Here is a 19,066-nt window from a genome sequence, read left to right as displayed (position 1 = left end):
AAGGTCCAAATCTGCACAACTTCTTCAGGCTGAACAGTATTCACATGAGTGGTGCCATCAACGTCACAGGCTATGAAATGTGAGTAAAATTCAGTGCTACTGGCATGATTAAGATGATATCTCTTAGATCCTTAGGAGCTTTTTAAAGAGCTCAGGAACCTCCAGATAATAGCAAAGATTGGACAAGCCTCACATCTTAGAGCTGAAACTTTCTCAAAATTAGTGCCTTCAGGGAAGGCAGATACAAAACTAGCTTCAGCCCACTGCAGACTGAATTTCCTGACACAGATTGTGGAATACTTGGAATATTTTCCAAATGTGTTAGTAGCAGCAGTTTCTAAGGCACTGTTTTGTGTCCATTTCTGAAAAATTAATGGTTTGCCTGTTGGGCATTCAGACACTATATGGAGAAAGTGACTACAATAGACATATAATTTAGATTGGTAAGTATAGACGGCTTTAAAGAGTTCACTTTACAAAGAAAGCCATATTGCAAGTCATATGTCTGAGTTTTAGGGAACAGCCGGCTGACTATGTAGCAGATACTTCTGTTAGTGTATGGTATCTATATAAACATAATCCTCCTGTTTGATATTACATAGTTTATTCGTTGTACCAACTCAGTGGCTCAGTTATTGCTGGAAGTAAGGGCCACAGCTATCACTTAAAAATGTCCCTGAGGAGACCAATTAATAATTCCCATACCTAGTACACTCAAGTTCCTTTTCCAAATTGTATTCAGGTTCAACTTAAGGGAAGCAAAATTCATGACCAACCCAGAGTAAAATGGAACTGAAGTGTAAAATGCCTTCCAAACCAGGGGTTTAATTCTAATAAAAATAAAATTACATCTATCAACTGATAATTTTTCATGCAGTTTCCATAAAATATAGAATACTTAAAATGACAATTACATCACATTAACAGATCAAGTCATTTCACCATACCAAATGCCCAACATGAAGTCCTCAATCACCACTCAGAGTATATTTGTAACTCTCTGAAAGCTAAAAGACAAGGCACAGGCCACCTTACAGTCGCAAAAGCTAGCAAATTGGTTGCTATCATCTGCACTTCCCTCAGGCTTTACACAGAAGTCTGAACCTGCACAGGTAGGTGAGCTTTTGCAGAGATGCTGCTCACCATCACTCCCTACTGAAGCCTACAGCAGTAGGCAGCCAGTGCTGCAGAATGATGCCCGGTAAAGCTGAGGTAGAGCACCTGCAGCTTGCCAAATCAAACTGAGGGTTAAACAAAACCCTCCCTTTGCTCCACTGTAGTCATTTCCTTTGATAGTGGCTATGAAATAAGATTATGCACTGCTTCTAAAAGGAAATGAAAATGTCCAGGGATGATTCAATAGAATCTGCTCCTTTGGTGAAAGTCCAGTTTAATAGCAGCAGTGCTCGTGGTAAAAGTCCTGTTTAATAGCAGCATTTGTCAAGGAACAGATTTTTGTGTAAAATATTTCTAACCAATGAACTGATGAAATATCAGCTGCATTTAAAAGACACTTCAAAATTATAAAACTGTTAATTTTAATAACAATTAGGAATTCACAATTTGCTACTATATATATGTGGTTATAATGTGATATGATTTAATAGTGGAAGTGTTAAACTAACTTGCATAATTATTAATGACAGTTTTGGGCAGTGGCATCAGTTATTAACCTATGTTTGTACTATATGAATGGACACTATGTACTCATTTTGGGATAACATCCTAAATGTGCAGACTGCTGCTTCCTTGATCTGCTACATTGACTTAGAAATTACCCATAAGTTGCAATTACACAGGCAGTCCAACACCTTTATATCATGTTTACAACAAAGACAATGCACAAAACCATTCCAAGACCATAGATTTCTGTGGGTCTGCTTTACCAAGGTCAGTTGCTTAGCCCTCCCTGTTAGAAGAGCTTACTTCTGACTTGCTGAGATGAGGCACTACTTCTTCTGCCACGGACAGGGAAACCTACAACTACTTGTAAATCAGCAGCCTCTGACTCAACAGTAACTTCAGTAAAGATTTGTTATCTTCTTAACCAGTGAAATGGTAGGCATGTACAAATGGACTGCCATCCACACAGGGAATTAATGTCTTCAGCTTAGCCAACTCCTTCTGCTTAAAAAAAAAAAAATCAAGCTGTTGGAGTATGCATCTCAGAGTAGAAATTGCAGAATCAGTTTAATATCTGATGCTTCTTTTTTCAAAATCAGACAATGCTTTTAATCTATAGATAACAGAACTCCCACTGATTCCCGCACTGCAAAATCTGGCCTGAGGCTCTTACTTTTAAATACTTCAAAATGTATGAACGAGTGCATTTTCAAGAGAGTGGATTTTTCCATAATATGGATTTATTACTGCATGAAAAATTCAAAACAAATCTGCAAGGTCCCAGAGCAGGGGGAAGATTCATCACTTGCCTAAATAAAAATTAGACTTGACAAAACATTTCAGAATTTATTGTGGTGAAAAACTCTGAATTGGGAAAGCAGTGGAAGCTGTGATTGACAGTCTGATCTAACCAGTGTTTTACAAAGATAGACAGAGAGTTTACGACAGCTTAATATGAGGAGATATTAGGTGCATGAGTGATAGCAGAATCCTATCATGAAAGTATTAGCATGAACCTTTCCAGTCTTACGGGCTTTCTAGTCGCTAATCCAGCTCTTCAGACTTACTATAACATCCCAGATGTCCAAGCTATTTCAAACTTCATATTTGATTGCTGCTTAAGATACCTCCTCACCCTAAATAATCTTCTCACTTTGAATGGGAGGTGAGGACTTGTAACTTTTATTCTTATGCCAGAAATAACTGTGCTAAATGCAAAAAAAAATAGGATTTTTAAGTCTTTATGTCTTTAGTGATAAAATCAGAAGTGGCTGCAGTTTGTGGCAGGAAATCTAATCATTGCATTTCTGATTTAGGTGGGTGAACTCTGCCCAAATCCCATCTTGGATGCTTAATGATTTGGTTCACTGTGCTAACAGAGAAGGTAGTGTTTGTGATGTGAAAACAACGTGATGGGGAACTGGACTAGACTCTGCATGTGCCATCATCCATGACTCCAGGCTGCAGGGCTGGATTTCAATTTAGATTTGAAAGCCTCAGAATCCTACTGCCAGTTCTTAGAGTCACAATCCTTCAGTAAAATGAAAGTGTATGTGGGAGAAGACAAGAACTGAATTTTGGTTTTGCTTTGTAAATTACAAACAATGGTCTCACACAAGAACGTAATTCACAATATGACAGCTGTGTTACCAAAACTGAAAGGGCTTCCCTGTTTCAGCATTCTGCTTGCATTTAAAAAAATCACTGTCTAGACCAGACTTGTGGTAAAACAATATTCTCTCACAGTAGCTGTCATTACCATAAATGTCTTGGTGTAGCAGGCAATGTGCCCCCTGCCATTTTGGTGCTACTATACTTCTCTTTCATTACTGTTCAGTGTTGGTAGTCGCTATGTTGTATGAAGTATGGAAGAAAACATCTTCCCCATATAAAACAAAACCATCCCCATCTGTTTGCTAGCAATTCCTTTGGGCATCAGCACTTGGGAGAAGTTAATCCAAGACTCGTCAAGTGTGCCCAAATATCTCAAAACTACTCACAACCGGTCCTTCTGGCAGAAGGGTGGTAGGTAAATGCTGGTGCTGCCAGCTGAGCCCTTAGGGTCAGAATTGCACTTGCAGTGGCTGTTTAGAAAGGTGCGAAGCACTCACAAGACAAAAAGCCTTCCCAAAGGGGAACTTAAGGTCAGAGCTCTTTGAGACGCTCAACCCATATTGCAGACCAGACTGCCTGCAGCAAATTCTTTGGCACCTCATGTTTTAAAACATGTGGTGGCCTCCAGGAGGATTTCAATTCAGTTTGCAATCACAACCTCCCCTCAACTCCTGGGGGACAATCATAGACCCCTGCCAAGGACAAAAGTCCTTTTGGCATTGTGTAGGCAAGTGCATCAACATCTGTACCCATGCAGTACAAGAAGTGATGTGGTAAGCATCAGGACCATGCTCAGCTCTCCTGCTTGAATGGCCATGTGGAGACAGTGCTCAGCATGTGGCTCAGACTCATTCTCTGGATCCACACTGTCCATTCTACCACCAGGATTTAGGTCATAGAAAAGCCTAAGGAAAAAACGTTTCTTATTCTTTTATGTCCCAGAGCCATACGTTTTTTAATTCTATAAGAAGCTCCTGCTGTGAAAGGCTATGTTGTTAACTGTCAGCAAGCCAAATCTGCAAATTTTACTTGCTTTAAAACCTACTCAAAGTTTAAGAAGTTCCAGAGCATTCCTGTACTTCAGATTCCTGCCTATATGCACACATTGTGACCATCTGTCCTAAAAGATCCAAATGTCCTTAGCTTTCCTATTTGCAGTGAAGGGATGCTGCACACTTTCTGAAATTAAGCTATACATCTGTGCTGATATAGTTGCCAAAAAGTTGCACCCTTCCTGCAGTTGGTCATTTTTATTTTGGCATTTTCACCAGCCCAAATAATTAGTTAATTAGATGCACTATCTCCAAAGATAAAGAAAAAGATTTCACCTTGAAAAACGAAACCATACAATTGCAGCCTGGAGATTAGAATCCTCTGCAGTGATGTCATTCACTTTGGCTTTGCACTGACTTGATTGTGCTTTATCTCAACTGATAGATCAGGGCAAACTTTCACTGAGGTCAGGAGCTGTAAAGGCTTCACTATGTACCTATGTGCAAGCGTCCAACAAGTCAGAGGTTGGTTCATGTATCCAGACTCAGCTGCACTAGTACAGCTTGTAACGATCTCAGATAAAAACTTTTATTTCAGTTTCCTCCTCTAAATTTTGACTGAATCAATGTTTGACTGGATGGACACTTCCACCATCCAGAGAAGGGATGGCAATACCATGGACTCCTCACCCAACGTGGGAGATGGCTAGAGCAAGTAGGAGTTCATGCTGAACATCCTTTCTCTTCCTTGTACCATTTTAAGAAGTCACTTCTGAAATGTTTTTTCCTCAAACGTTACACAGGTTAAAACTGGTACTGACTGCAGTGTATGTCTAGCTTTAGCCCTTTCCTGTTTTGAAAGCCTAGCTTCTACTTCCGAACAAAGTTCTTTCTTCTTTGCAATGCCCCTGGAGAAACCTGTGTGCACACAACGTGTTCAAGAATCGACAACAGCAGTATTTTAGATTTTGAAGGGTCAACATCATTTGAACTAGCTTAATCTCATGGGTCTGCGAGGCTGAGTTAGAAGTGCTGCCTAAACAAGTACTCCATCCACCTTGCCTTAGTCGTGGCTGAAATCCAGAGACAAGGAGGAAAGCAGATGAGGGGAAAAAAAGAAACAGTTAATTAAAGGCCAGGTTCTGAGCATCTCTATCTCCTTCAGGTCATTACAGCCACATCTAGGGAACACACTCAATTTCATTGAAAGTTCCTCCTTTCTTTGCTGTCAGCATCTAAGCTTAGTTGGCCTTAGGCCCCTGAAAGCCTCATGAGCTTTCCCTTCATTTCATCAACGAGCAGTTTTCTAGGCACAGGTTAAAGAGCAGGCTGCTGCTTGCATAAGGAGAGTTACTGCGGAAGCATCAATATGCCAGACCATCTGGAGGAACTGCAACTGGCTTAGCGACCATGTCTCCTGACAGTCCCCACCATCCTAGTTACTTCCAATACAGGCTGAAGCCCCTCTCCTTGAAGACCCTCAGTAAGGTACACATCTATACTGAACAAGACAGCAGTATCTCAGTGGGACACCAACAAACTGCATCTGGAATGAAGCTCGGGAAACTCAAAACTGAAATGCTCCATGTGTCCTACTTTACAGAAAGAGGCAAGGCTGAATTAGCAATATTGAGAGAACCAGCATCCACAGGGACCAGCATGGCTGATCCTAGCCTTCATTTAGATACCGTAAAGCAGACATTCACTGGGGCAGACCAGGAGTCCTCCACTTAGTGAGGAGGAGGCACACCGATAAGCTGCCATGAGGGAAAGTCCCATGACAGCTCCAGAGCAGATGCAGTGAAGGCAAGGACAGAGGTTGGAAGGGACATGGGAAATGCCAGTGGTCTGTGTGAAGGCGTTGTTAGAAATGTGGGAAAAGGAGGCCTGGGGTCATGGCTGAAGGAAGACAAAAGCAGTTTATGTTTTCTTCCCTGGGGCCTGGAGTTCTGGTGGCAGAGATGTTCTCTGAATTCACCAGTCCATAACTTTGTTGTCCATATTTGGAAATACACAAGCCACATGATCTAATTTAATTTCCCATATTCATATTGTTGAACGAATAATATGCCTTCTCAGGGTGCACTGAAACACACCCCACACATTGCTGTTGTAAATACATGACTATAACAGTGAGGTGTCTCCTAAAGCCTGTAAAGTTGGTGTTTCTACTACCACTCATGTATTTAGACTGACTGCTAAGCTGTGTGTGATTCTACTCATCTTCTGCGGAGGGAATTAGCTTATTGTCCCTCAGAGTAAACACATTTACCAGTCATTATACGTGAATTCTGGAATTCACAACATTTAACAGGTTTTGTATGAATCTATCTGCAGGAAGCAGAGCTAAAGATTTGTTGCCAGATCAACCTGTCAATATTGAAATGTCTAAAGAGACACTAAATGCACTGTAATTGTTCCTGAAAGTCCTCAGTTGTCCTCAAGCACAATAAAAACCTTTCAGGGAGTGATTCAGCTGCTCACAAACAGTTACTCAGTGCTATCCCATACATCCAAGTAGGGTTTGCAAAACATTCAGGTGGGACTGATAGAGAGGACACAAAGAGGGTCCCCTGCTTTTCCATAGCAGCAGCTGGGGACCAGACAGGACATGTCAAAGAGCATGAGATGGCTTCATTTAGCAGATAACTGAGCTGTCAGTGTCTGTAGTAACTGGATGGACAGGAATTTTGTATCTGTTGGCTTTAATCATCAGGCCCAAACCACAGTAGCTGTTTTAGAAGGATGTAGAGATGATCTAAACTTTCAACAATGTTCAGTTTGATTGCAAAAAGAGCTTTTAAGAACAGTGCCTAGTAGGCTGCAGCCTTCTGTGGCTCACAAAGCCTCTGAGAGGAATGCCAACATCTTTATGAAGTGCCTCATAGTGCAGACACTGTACCTTGTAAAGGTAAAAAAAACCTGCAGCTCCTGGGCTGCTGCTTTTTTGCAGAGGTCTTTCCAGTACTTAATCACTTAAAAAGTGGAAAGTGCAAGTCTAGCATCCACCACTTAACAATAGCTTGTCTTGCCCCGTTACTGCCTTCTCCTCTGAATGCTGTTTAAAAGCAGTGTCTATAACATCAATATTTAACCACGAGGGTTGCTCATTCTCACAAGGATGGGGACTGCTGTACATGTGGGCTAAATCACAGTGCCTAGACAGCTGATAATAATGAAAGCATCTTTCAAGATGAGGCACTTGATTGCTACTCTAAAGCTTACTGGTGAAGCAATGTGTAATCTATTTTTTTTATTGCCTTTGAAATGAAATAACTTGTTTAAATATTAGTCATCTGGATTTATACAGCTCATTTTTAGAACTGGGTTAGCACCTGGCAGTCCAGCCTGAGTAAGCATCAGGCTATCCCAGTCGCAGGCCCATTTGATTTCTCTTTCCTCTTTTTGCAATGTGTGACAGACTTCTTTTTTTCTGATGTGATTTCCTTCCCACTTCACAGGAGACAAATCCATGTGCTCAGCCCCGGCAGCCCCGGGGAGGGGAGGCAGCCTGGCAGCAGTGCCCTCCTCCCGGCACAGGCACAGCCGAGCAGCAGGGCTGGTCCCTGCGCTGACACTGCTCTGCCACGGCTCCTGTGGGCAAGAGCAGCTCCCGCAGGGCAACGGGGTACCCCAGGGACAACAAAACACAGTGGCAAAGTACTTTCTTTATTTTCTGACTGTGAGAAAAAAGATCAAGGGAATTTTCAGTATTACTGTCCATGACATTTTCCTGAACATTGAAAGAGATTTTTCCTGCTATAAAAAACCCTTCATCTCTGCTTTCCAAGCTGTCTTTGTACTTCCTTTCCCAAGTGTTTCACTGTTGGTTTTTTTCCTGCCTTTGCCTTAAATTTCTGCAGTGTGGCACAAATACAAAGCATGCTCCTGGCAGAAAACACACTGCAAAATTCTGCCTGTCTTCTGCCTGGCTAAAAGCTGTGCAGAAGCCTTCTTCGTGTCTTCTGCACATCTGGGGATAGCGCTGATAAAGACAAACAGCCAAACGATGTTACCTAATGATTTCTTTTCCCGTGGGGGAAGCACTGAGAAGGATACTAGATATACTTTGCAACACTGTTCCCAGGGGAGTTTATCTAAGCAGGGAGAAGAATTAATAGGCAGCCTTTTAGGGAGAGACAAATTTGCGAAGATACAGAAGCGTTAAGGAGATTTGCTGGAATACCTGAGACCTAAAAGTGTCTGTGCAGGGTCCAGCCCATGTCCCTGCACCCAGTCAGTGCAGGTAGCGCCGGTGAGCTCCGTCCCACTGTGGAAGGACTGCTGCTCTGGGGACCACCAGCACACCTATCGCTCTCCAGAAAGGATCTGTGCGTCGGGGATCACAGAAATACTGAAGTGGAAGGAAGCTGGCAGAGGTGGCCAGCAGGAACTGCAGGCACAAGGTGTGCTGGACATGGGGATGCACAGCTGGAAATTCAGAGGAGCTCGGATGGGCTGCATAAGGCTTGGGAGCACTGACTTGTATAAAGAGAAATAGATGAGTCTTAGCCTGTATGTGCATTAGTGGGAAAACTGCCCACTTGCCATTGACTCCTGACATGCCTCTGACTTTTGTTACAGTTGTAAGCAATTTAAAACCAGTGAGCCTGACTCACTGCTATGGTAAACCAGACGAGCTCCGGTGTCTTGAAGACAGCCAATCTGCAGGACGGTCTAGGCAGAGTGTTTGAATTTTTGCCTGCTTATAAATTAATTTGCCTCGGAGCACCCAGACCTCCAAGCTGCACACCTGGTGAAACAGGAGGTCACGTAACTCAAGGGGAAGCACAGCGCTACATCTCCATAGGAAAGCATTTCCCAGGGCTAGGGCATTAGGGAACCATTCAAAGCTAGGGAATCATACATAATACAATGAAAGCAGGGAATTTCTCTGGCTTTCCTCCAAAAGCCAAGCATTATTCATTGATCAGAAAACAGATCTCCATCTCTACTGAGAACATTTTTTCCTCCATTTGCTAAGTGGAGAATGACAAACGAGCTAGCTGTGCCCTCTCCCACATCCTTTCTGCTTCTGTCTGTCCAGGCATCCCCATCGCTTCACCCTCCCTCAGCGCACTACAACCATACCAGTGGCTACTTACTCGGCACCACTAGCAACCTCGGGGGCGGTGGAGGTGGAGGAGGTGGTGGTAACGGTGGAGGTGGCCGGCACTGGCAAATTTGCTGGCAGCTCTCTGTGACTTTCTCTGCTACAGGCTTGGAGCATGACTTCTGGGGCTCACCCCGAGTGACCTGTGAAGAAACAAGTCATTGCATGAGCAGCAGAAACAGTGAAAACTGATTCTCCATGAATTGCGTTTCTCGGACTTGAGTACCCGAGTGGCACCTCAGACCTGTAGCGAGAACTGAGCTCATGTTCCTCACTAAGGCCACTACAAGGAGGTCTCTTCCCTACATGGTTCCCATATTTTATTTTTTTACTTAACACAATATCTTCAAGACCTCTTTCCCTCTGTCAAATTTGTTTGAAATTGGCCAGCTGCTTTCTGAGTTATTACGGGGTAAGGAGAAGGCGGGTAGTGGCAGACAATATGATTGCGTAAGCCTTCTTTCCTTAGGAAAGCCATCTAGCAGCATGCATTATTCACAGGGTCGTTGCTGCCAGCCAAAGATTGCTAATAAAAATTACAAGACAGTTAGGGTCAGGATTATGTTCATTTTCCTTATGGCAGAACAGAAAGCCAGAGATCTCTCCTCTGCTTTGCCAGCCTGGCTTTGATGTTCAGAGAGTGTTCCACAGTGTTTCACTTCCCACCAGGAGGAGAGGGAGCCCACATTTTCCTCATCTGTGCACCACAGCAATGACATGGTCAAAATGGAAATGCCACAGACTGTGAGCTGTAGCTTCTGTAACATGCAGTGTTGGCTAGTAATAAAGTTGAAGGTGGGCACTGCAGAACCCAAGCGTAGGTAACGCTTGGCCACGGACAATGATTTAGCCAGTATTGGTATACAATATATTGAATGGGTTGATCTAGTCGTGACAAGGACCGTTTATTAACAGCATATTTTTCTTACCATCGGTAATATTTACATGACTAGGGATTTAAGGAATATTCAGTAAAATTCCTAATCTAACGCTACAAAATGGAGTAAGTCCCTAATGAAAAGGAAATTTGCTGAACATCGCAGGAGCTTCTGAGAGGCGTTAACTTCAGAGGTCTCTAAGCAGCTCTTTTTGAATGGACTGATAGATGGAAAATACTGGATACAACTTTAAGGAGACAAAGTCTAAAAGATGAATAAGCACGTTATCTAACGAGCACTTTGAATGTAGGATTAGGAGACCACGTGGGACAGACTTGTGTCTTGCTTAAGCTAAGGATAGTTATGCTAGCATTCAGCTGTTGCCTTGTCCAGTTCGGTCTTGGGCGGGTTATTGTCCTAATAGTTTTGGCCTAACATCATCTTCTTTAATTAGCTCTTTTCCACGACATGTTGTCATTACAAAGAGGATGTCTCACGCCATGCTTTCTGACCTGTTTTAGGCAGGCCTCTTCTGCCTCCCTGCCTACCCCCAGGGTCACCCAGGGTTGCCTTCTGCGCCCTCCTCTCTCCTGCCCAAGCTTTTGTTTCCCTTCCCCTGCCAGCTCCGGGCACACAGTCTGTCTCCTCTCCCCTTCCAACCCTTCGCCCCCAGCCCCTAGCCTGGCCAGCCAGCCTCTCCCACCACCCACGGCTGGGCACCAAGGGTGCTGCGCTGCCTCTTGGCTGCAGGAAAGCCGTACAGTCATTTCATGTATTTCTGGCCAAAAAGAGAGACGTGGCTAATTAAAACAACATCACTGCACAAAGGACATGTTCACATGCGTAGGAGGTTTCTAAATGCAGAAAGATGCATTACTCTGGCCTCGGGGAAATGGAGGTAGGGCTTTGTTGCTTAAATATTACAGAGAGGGAGGAAAGAATAGAAGAGACTACGTGTAGCTGAGTTGGAAGGATGGCTCGGCACAGCACAAGTCAGAAGGCTCAGCTCTTTAAACAGCTTGTCAAAATCTATTACCAAACACAGGGAAAAACAAATTCAGCACAAGTGCTTTCCAACTTTCCCCTTCACCATCAGGTAACAGTAAGAGAACAGTTAAAGACCATCCCAGACAGCAGCCAGCAACTTACACAAACTCTCTGAATGCTCTAATGAATCAAAGTGACTCGGCTTCATAATCCCTCACGGCTGGTAATAAATCTGTCTGCTAAGTAGGCTTATTTATTTTTCAAGTAAGTGATCACAGGCAGCAGAATATCCTCCATACTGCTTCAGCTCTTCCAATGCTGTTCACACGGCTGGGTTGGGGTGTTAGGGACTCTCCCAAGAGGAGCTCCGTCAGAAGAGCACCCGCTCCGCACAGTGGGGTACCTCCTAGTTGTACTGGTGTGACAATATTTGCTGTGCTGGCAGAAGAGGCAGGGTGACATCTCTCCACTGGCCCCAGCAGCTGATTAGGAAGCAACGATTAACTCCTAGCTACAATTACCGTCCCCTACCTAGTTCCCCGGTTGCTGACCCCTACGGCTCGCTACAGTCTCGCAGGAGCCAGTGCGATGGGAGAGGATAGAAACAGGGCGGAATAACATTCAGCAGACTTGGAGCCAGCTGCTTTTGCAGACCAGAAGCAGCTTTGTGTATAAAAGTCTGAAGACGGTGCTGGTATGGAAAAGCTACGTTGACTTATTGCTCTAACTTAATATCAGCCAGAACCAAAGGCTTGCTCTGTCTTTTTTTAGAGCTATTGACTGCTTTTAAATCTCTGGAGGCTCTCCTACCTTAGGCTAGTAATAGAGTGTCCTCAGAAACCAGTGGGCATTTTTCTCAGTTACTTTGCAGACAAGATTAACCCTATACATGCCCAGCCACTCCCTGCTCCTGTCTACTTGTAAAGTATTATTTGGGGAGGGGGAAGTTGCTTTGTCTCTCAATACCTTAGTCTGAACCTTTATCAAAATTCCCCATGATCACTTTTAAATGCTCATTTAAAAGCATGGGCTTTATCACCTGTTTGTTTCCCTTCTCTTGTCACTCAGTAAAATGTCTGGTTGTTAGAAGATACCTGTAGGAACACAGATATTACCTCGCCAGGGGTTTGTCCTAGAGGGTTAGTTTAAAATAACAGAGATATCATAAGCTGGCTGAAATCTGTCAGGAAAGGGAAAGACCCAAATCGAGGTTGAGGGCCTTGAGGAGGAGAGAAATAGTCAAGGACTGCTGCAAGAAGATTAACTAACAGTAGCAAGATAGAATTAAGAAAAAAAATAAAAGACATTTGGCTCCTTTTCAAGAAAAAAATAAATCCCACTGTTGATGTCTATTAGTCTTTTTATGAAGGGAATGAAGGCTATTACTTGTGTCTTCTAAAGGTAAGCAGAACAAATCACTAGAAAATATGCTTTAGGGAACAATCTTGCTCTGGCAGAGGATGATGAAATAAATTACTCCATGTTTCTTTCTTACTGTCTGCAATTCAAAGTAAGCTGCCTTTACAGGAGATGGCAGGAGAAAAAAGGCATGTTGAAAGAGCCTAATCGTTCTCTGGCCAGGTCTGCTAATTTGAGCCCAGCCTCAAACTTTACTGCTTGTTTATCCTGGTGGACACTACCACAGCCCCAGAACGACTTTGGAAGCCACTTCACAGATAATGACTAACCAGACACCCACCAGGCTGCCAGGCAGTCCATGGCACAGAGGTTGCCTTGGCAAGAGGTCATCTCTGGAGATGGCCCACACGGGGCTTGCTCCCTAGTTGTTACTTCTGCACCTTCCAGCTGTTCCAGGTGCAGGAGGAATGCAGGTGTCTCCTCGGCCTGCCTAAAACTTGGTTGCTTGTTTGGCATGAGGCTTTCTTAACACACTCGGCAGTTGGCCGGTTTGGACATATATGTTGCCTGGACTTCAAGCTGATGCATTTTTTGCCCTGCTCTTGAAAATACATAGAGTTGACTATATGGATCTGAGCACCTGATATGAACATGCCTTGCAAAAAGGGCAGATGTTTTTAAATACTCATGGAAATGAAAATCTGATCCACAAATGTCCCAGGAAAAGCAAACAGAAAGTGGTAACTGATGCTTTCCTTTTGCAGCCTCTCTGTTGAAGTTTGCGCCTGTGACGTATTTATTTTTAATCTGACGTTTCATTCGGAAACAGTGGTCCTAGTCCTGCTTTGCACAGAGTGGAAGAATAAATCTGCATGTGGTCAGAGCCGTTTAGTATTTCAGTAGAGTCCCCTGGGGTTGCAGCAGTCCATGAGCATGCTCTACAGAGTGGGATGGGAAAAGAGGATTAATACAGGCCCCAGAGGGTGGCCCTCTTGTGACTTTTTGAATCAAGTAAAAGGAGGAAAGCTTGAACAGAAAAGTGCAGTTGACTGAAAAGGCACAGAGACCTCTAAAAGCCTGCTGATGTGGCAAGAGCTTTGTCTCTTGGAAGCAGTCTACAGAGATGAGATCTCAACACTGCTGCGTAAATCCCAGGACGGCTCTGCATAATTCACATCAGAGTTAATCCAGATCCATGTTTATGAAACCAGAAAAAACGTGACCCTGCTATTTATCATGACACTTACTGCTCTTTTTTTTAATTATGTCAAAAGCCTCAGACAGAATCATCCCTTCCTTCTCGTCACAGTGCTGGCTACGATGCTAATAAGAAAAGATTGTGGGTTTTGGTTCAGTTTTGTGGGTTTTTTTAATCAGATAAATGCTTCTCCTCTGACTAGCATCTGACTGATTCTCTTAAGTGCCTCAAGGCAGGGCCCGAGGAGGGAAGGCCACACCGCGCGTAAGTCATCGCAGGGACGAATGGCTGAAGAAGGGCTGGGAGAAGAGATGCGAGAAAACACGATGGCTGCTATAGATGGAGCAGGGGCAGGGGAGCGACATGATGCGACATTACTGAATTACTCCAGGAGAGTATGGCTTGTGAGACTTGGAAGAGAAGAGCAAGGATTATGACTCAACATAGGGAAAGGAGTCATGGGAGGGATTCAAAGATGAGGTAGTTTCAGTCACAGGAAGGCCGGCATGCCGGTGAGCGCTCCACACCTGCCCTTCCCATTGGTACCTGCTGATGGGAGCCTTGGATACATCCGAGTTTGGGGAGAGCTGGAAAAAAAGCTTGAGTATGAGGAGATTTATTGATTGCCCTTCCACAGAACAGCAGGCAATAGCACAAGTACAGTTGACGAATGGGACAACAAAACTTCCAAATTATTGCAAGGAAAGGCTGGGCCCCTTGGCTTTTGCATTTCTCAGAGCCTGTTTCAATTCTTACAAATGTTAATTATTTTTGAAAGATTGGCTTAGATCATCTGAGTAGTTTGCCAGAAAGATATTTATGCAATTTTTTTTTTTGCCTGCTTGATTGACTGACTGATTACAGGAGAGAGGTTGCAGAAGGCATCTCTTTTTACACAACTGCTCTTCACTCTAAAAATGCGGTTACAGTTTTAACTTAAGCTTAGCCACCTGAATACTTGAGCAGGACAGCAGGAAGGTAGCGCTGGCAGAGATTTCTACGACGGGGGCATTGGTTTAAAGGAGGTTTTTTATTGTCTTTCTGCTCGTTTTAATCTCTAAGGCGCACAAATCCTCTTTGTCATTCACGGCAAGAGACAAGATGCTAAAACAAACACCATCTCTCTCTAACCTTTCGGGAGTCACTAAGTTTAGAACAGGGAGTAAAAGACGTGGAGTCTCCACCGTGTTTTCTCCAAGAAAGAAACTGTAATTGTTCCGTTCTTGAACAGCACTTGGCTGGCTCATCAATCACTCCTCCGAAGACATATATTATAAATAAACTTCAAAATATCAAAGAAGTGACGCATTTGAGTCGAGCTTTGCTGCCGTTCTGATCCTCGGAACTGGATGGGCGCCCTGCCTCACCCTACCCTCATCTCTCCCAGCCCGCCTCGCCGGCCACCCCCCACTGCAAGCAAGGTCACACGACATCGCAGCGTCGGAGTTGGCGAACGCCGATTCAGCCCTTTACGCAGGGAATCCTCGGTTCGCAATCTACATCGAAACCCCACGGCAAACCACTACCAAAATCAGGCTGCCGGAGCTTCGCTCCGTGCACCCCTTCCTCCCGTGCACCTTGCCGCCCACAGCAAAATGCGCTTGCAAACCCTCCGGCCGCCGGCGCGCCGAAGAAACTCAACTCCCTCTCGCCCGGGGAGCCCACGCCGAGCTCCGGCGCTGCCGGGGGCTCGCCGCCGGCCGCCCAGCCCTCGCGCACCCCGTCCCGCAGCGGCCGCCGCGGGGGGCACCGCGCTGAGAGGAGCAACAGCTCTCCCCGCCCCGGGGGCCGCCTGCGCCACCGCCGGCCCCGGCCCCGGCCCCCCGCGGCCGGGGGGGCTCTGCCCGCCGCGCCCCCCCGCTCCCGCCCCGCCGCCCCCCGCTCCCGGCAGGCGGGCGGGGGAGGCGCAGCTGCCGGCAGGCTCGGGCGGCCCTACCTGGACGGAGCCCCAGAGCGGGTGGAGGGCACAGTGCAGCAGCAGGGAGGGCCAGCAGCAGCGGAGCAGCCCCAGCAGCTCCCGGAGCAGCATCCCTCCTGGGCGGGCGGGCGGGGGCGCGGGCTCCGGGCGACCTGGGGAGGGAGCAGAGCGAGCCGGCGGCAGAGGCGTTGGCTCGCACCCATCCCCGGAGCGCGACTGTCCCAACTTTAATTCTGGAGGGGAGGGAGGGGGGGAGGGAAGAGGGAAGGCGGGGGGGGGGGGAGGCAGGGAGGCAGGGAGATGGGCGGGTGGGGAGGGGAAAGGGTGGTCGGGAAAACCCAGCGCCCTGCAAGCCCCGGCTCTCCCAGCAGGGAGACGTGCCTCCACCCCCGCCCTGCCCGCCCCCCTCGCTCCCTCCCTCCCCGCCCGCCCCGCCGGCTTCCCCTCCCCGGGATGCTCCGCCGGTCGCCGCCGGCAGCTTGCCTGCGCCGGGGGCTCCCCGGCCGGCGCTCACCGCTGAGCCCGGGGCTCCCTCCCAGCCCGGCGGGGGGAGCGGGCGGCGGAAAAAGTTTGGAGCCGGGCGCGGGGGTAGGGGCGCCGGGCGCTGCCGGGGGCGCTGCCGGAGCCGGAGAGGCGGGGAGAGCGGCGTGGCGGCGCAGCCCGGGGATTGCATCTCCCCCCTGCCCGCCGCCGCCGCTGCTGCAGTGATTTTTCAAGCCCGTCGAGGCAGTCCCTTGCGCGCTCGGCTCCCCTCGTCTCTCCCTCCCCGCCCGGGCTCCTCCCGGCGGCGGCTTCCCGCCGCTCGGCCCCGGCGGGGCCGGCCCGGGGCGGGGGCGGCCCCCGCGGCGGCTCGGGGAGCTCCGGCGGGGCCGGCCGGCGCCGCGCCCGCCCGCTCCCCGCACCCGGCAGCGGGACCAAGCCGAGGGGGAGGCGAGGGATCCACCGCGGCACCCCTGTGTCCCGGAGGAGCCTCATCCCAAATTGCAGCCAGGTGGTTTTTTTTTGGGGGGGGGGGGGCGGGTTTGGGGGGCTGGTGGTGTTTGGTTGGTTTTTTTGGTTCATTTGATTTGATTTGATTTTTTTTTCCCCCCTGGAGCGATGCAAGGGCTCGTCCTGTGACAGGTGGGAGTTGTCCGGTCTGCGTCCCCAGCCCAGTGTCTCCAGGCTGCAATGAGGAGGACGCTCCATGGCATTCGTGTTTCCACGTAGTAACAAAGCACGCGGAAATGTTTTAACAGTGCTTGCGGGGAAGTGGATAAAGCGTCCCCCAATATCAAGGCGCCGCAGCCTGGCCTTCCCGTCCCCACAGAAAGGAAACAGCAGAGAATCGAAGATGGAGAGTTCAAAATCAAAGATGAAGATGGTTTTGCTTCCAGTGAAACAGTTAATGAGCAGAACAGTTGCTCTGTGAATGGTGGCCATTGCTGCAGCTTGGCCTTGGTGGGTATCAGGATGACCATAAGTGTCTGCTCTTGGGTCCATGGCATGGGGGTGCTGCTTTCAGTGTTTCGAATGCAGTAAGCAAACGGGTTTGGACAAAATGTTGGGCCCAGGGTTTATATTTCATACCCAGAGATGAATGAGTTTAAGGATACCGAGTTTAGTTTTTCTTTGTACTTCTGGCACCCACTGAGCCAAGTTTAATAATCAGTTTCATAAAAATCTGCTCAGGGAAGCAGGAATGGAAATACGTTAACCTCTCAGCTGATAGAGGGCTGAAACTCTCTTCATACCACTGCTACACCAACCTATCTCCATTCATTTCAGCCCCAACAGACATTGGTTTAAATGTTAGGACTATCAGGCCCAGCAACATCTTACAAGTGAGAACGGCGTAGTGGAATTTAAAGGAGTTACACCTGAGTTGAGGTAGACTCATTGAGCCTAGAGATTTATTTGTAAATCCCCATCTTGGGGGGTTTGTAAGGGCAGAATACAGAGAGGCAGAGATGTTATGACCACAGGTATAGGCAGTAATTGTACAGCAAATATAGTTTCTGTAATGATGCTGAAAAAGATGGCGTCCTTTTCTGTAAGTCTACTGCGTAACACGCAGTGCTTAATATATTGTGCTCATTCAATTATAGTTTTAGTGAGCTGGAGTCACAAGGGACAGCAAAGCTTTTCAGGCTTTCTGGTGATTTCCTGAAGGTATTTCAGCACTTGGTCACAGTACAGAACATAATAAATTGCACCATCTGTATACATAGTTCTTGGTTCCTGACAGAATGAGAGATAAGGCTTTAGGCATTGTACGCCAAAAAAATACAACACAGATTTCTTTTCTTTCAGTATTTACAATGCCTTAATGTCAGAAGAACGGTGGATTTTTCTGCCATTAGCAATTGTCCAAGTAGCTGTCTCGAAGCGTTGTTCCTGTGCTTCAAAGACAACCCAGGGAACTGAGGACACAGAGTCAAACTGGACCCTCAGTCGCACGGAAGCAAGTGCAATCAGGGATATTGTTCTGACACAAACAAGAGCATAGTTTGGCCCAGGTAATCAGCATCTTTTCTGTTTTGCACTGGTAATAGACAGTTCCCTTGGGGAAATGATTGGGCTGTGGATATATTAAATCCAGTCTTTGGCCCCAGTCATGTGGTCCACACACAGGCATATTTCCCATTAGACTGAATGGCTGAAGAAAGGGCTGAATTTGTGCCCTATTCTTGTCCACATGATACCAGCGCTTTTCATTAATTGCATTGGCTTCTATTCTGTAGTTTCTGTGGAGGGAAAATAGAGTCCAGGAGTTTTTCCCTCTTATAAGGAAGATAGATGATGTGGTGCTTGTAAGACTGCAGGCCCTGAATCAATGACAGGCTTGAAATATGTTTTGCTTAATAACACATTAAGTGTTTTGTAGCACCAGGACTGGTATGAGGAAGAACGTGATGATTTGTCTGCAGCAGTCACACTACTGAAGTGTTGAGGTGGATATTGGCTAGGGCTATGATCCCTGAACCAGAACCAGGATTTCTTGGGTTGTAGTCCCACTACTAGCCACGAGTTCCTCTGCTACCTTGGGCACATTTTTAAAGTTACCTGCACAAGGTTCCCTGCCTGTCAAAACAACATGGCCGAATCCAGCTACCTGAAGGCTGCGGTGTGTTTGGTGGTGGAGGCAATAATGGGGTCCTGTCCTCCAAGACATATTTAGCACATCACAGAAATCGGAAGCAATGCCAGATACTTTGCTGGTGTGATCAACGCAGGTCCATGCTCTGGCTCCGTGCTCTGGAGGTGAAAAGTGCCTTGCGAGTAAGTGTCACAGCTCAAAATAATAACTTAAGCTATTTGAAAAGATTGTTTTGTTTGTTTTCAGAAAAAGACTGCAGAAACAGCATCATTCAAGCAGTCTCTCAAAAATTTAAGATTAATATT

At 46.5% G+C, this 19,066-nt stretch overlaps 1 protein-coding gene across 2 annotated transcripts in view; it reads right to left on the bottom strand.

Annotated features, from left to right (window-relative positions):
- Positions 1-15,918, bottom strand: part of PRIMA1 (proline rich membrane anchor 1) — a 55,100-nt gene extending 39,182 nt beyond the window's left edge. The window contains exons 1-2 of one of the 2 annotated variants that reach the window (XM_069783571.1): positions 15,701-15,918; positions 9,335-9,485 (exon numbers count right to left, since the gene is read on the bottom strand). In XM_069783571.1, coding sequence (XP_069639672.1) covers positions 9,335-9,485; positions 15,701-15,793 — 244 coding nt within the window. In that variant the 5' untranslated portion in view covers positions 15,794-15,918. The remainder of the gene's footprint in view (positions 1-9,334; positions 9,486-15,700) is intronic. The other variant, XM_069783570.1, reaches the window with a different exon arrangement.
- Positions 15,919-19,066: the final 3,148 nt, after the last annotated feature.

The sequence above is a fragment of the Haliaeetus albicilla genome, chromosome 5 (genome assembly GCF_947461875.1).
Source record: "Haliaeetus albicilla chromosome 5, bHalAlb1.1, whole genome shotgun sequence".
Lineage (NCBI taxonomy): Eukaryota > Metazoa > Chordata > Aves > Accipitriformes > Accipitridae > Haliaeetus > Haliaeetus albicilla.
Note: the sequence above shows the minus strand (reverse complement) of the source record. Positions and strands in the feature narration are given on the sequence as shown.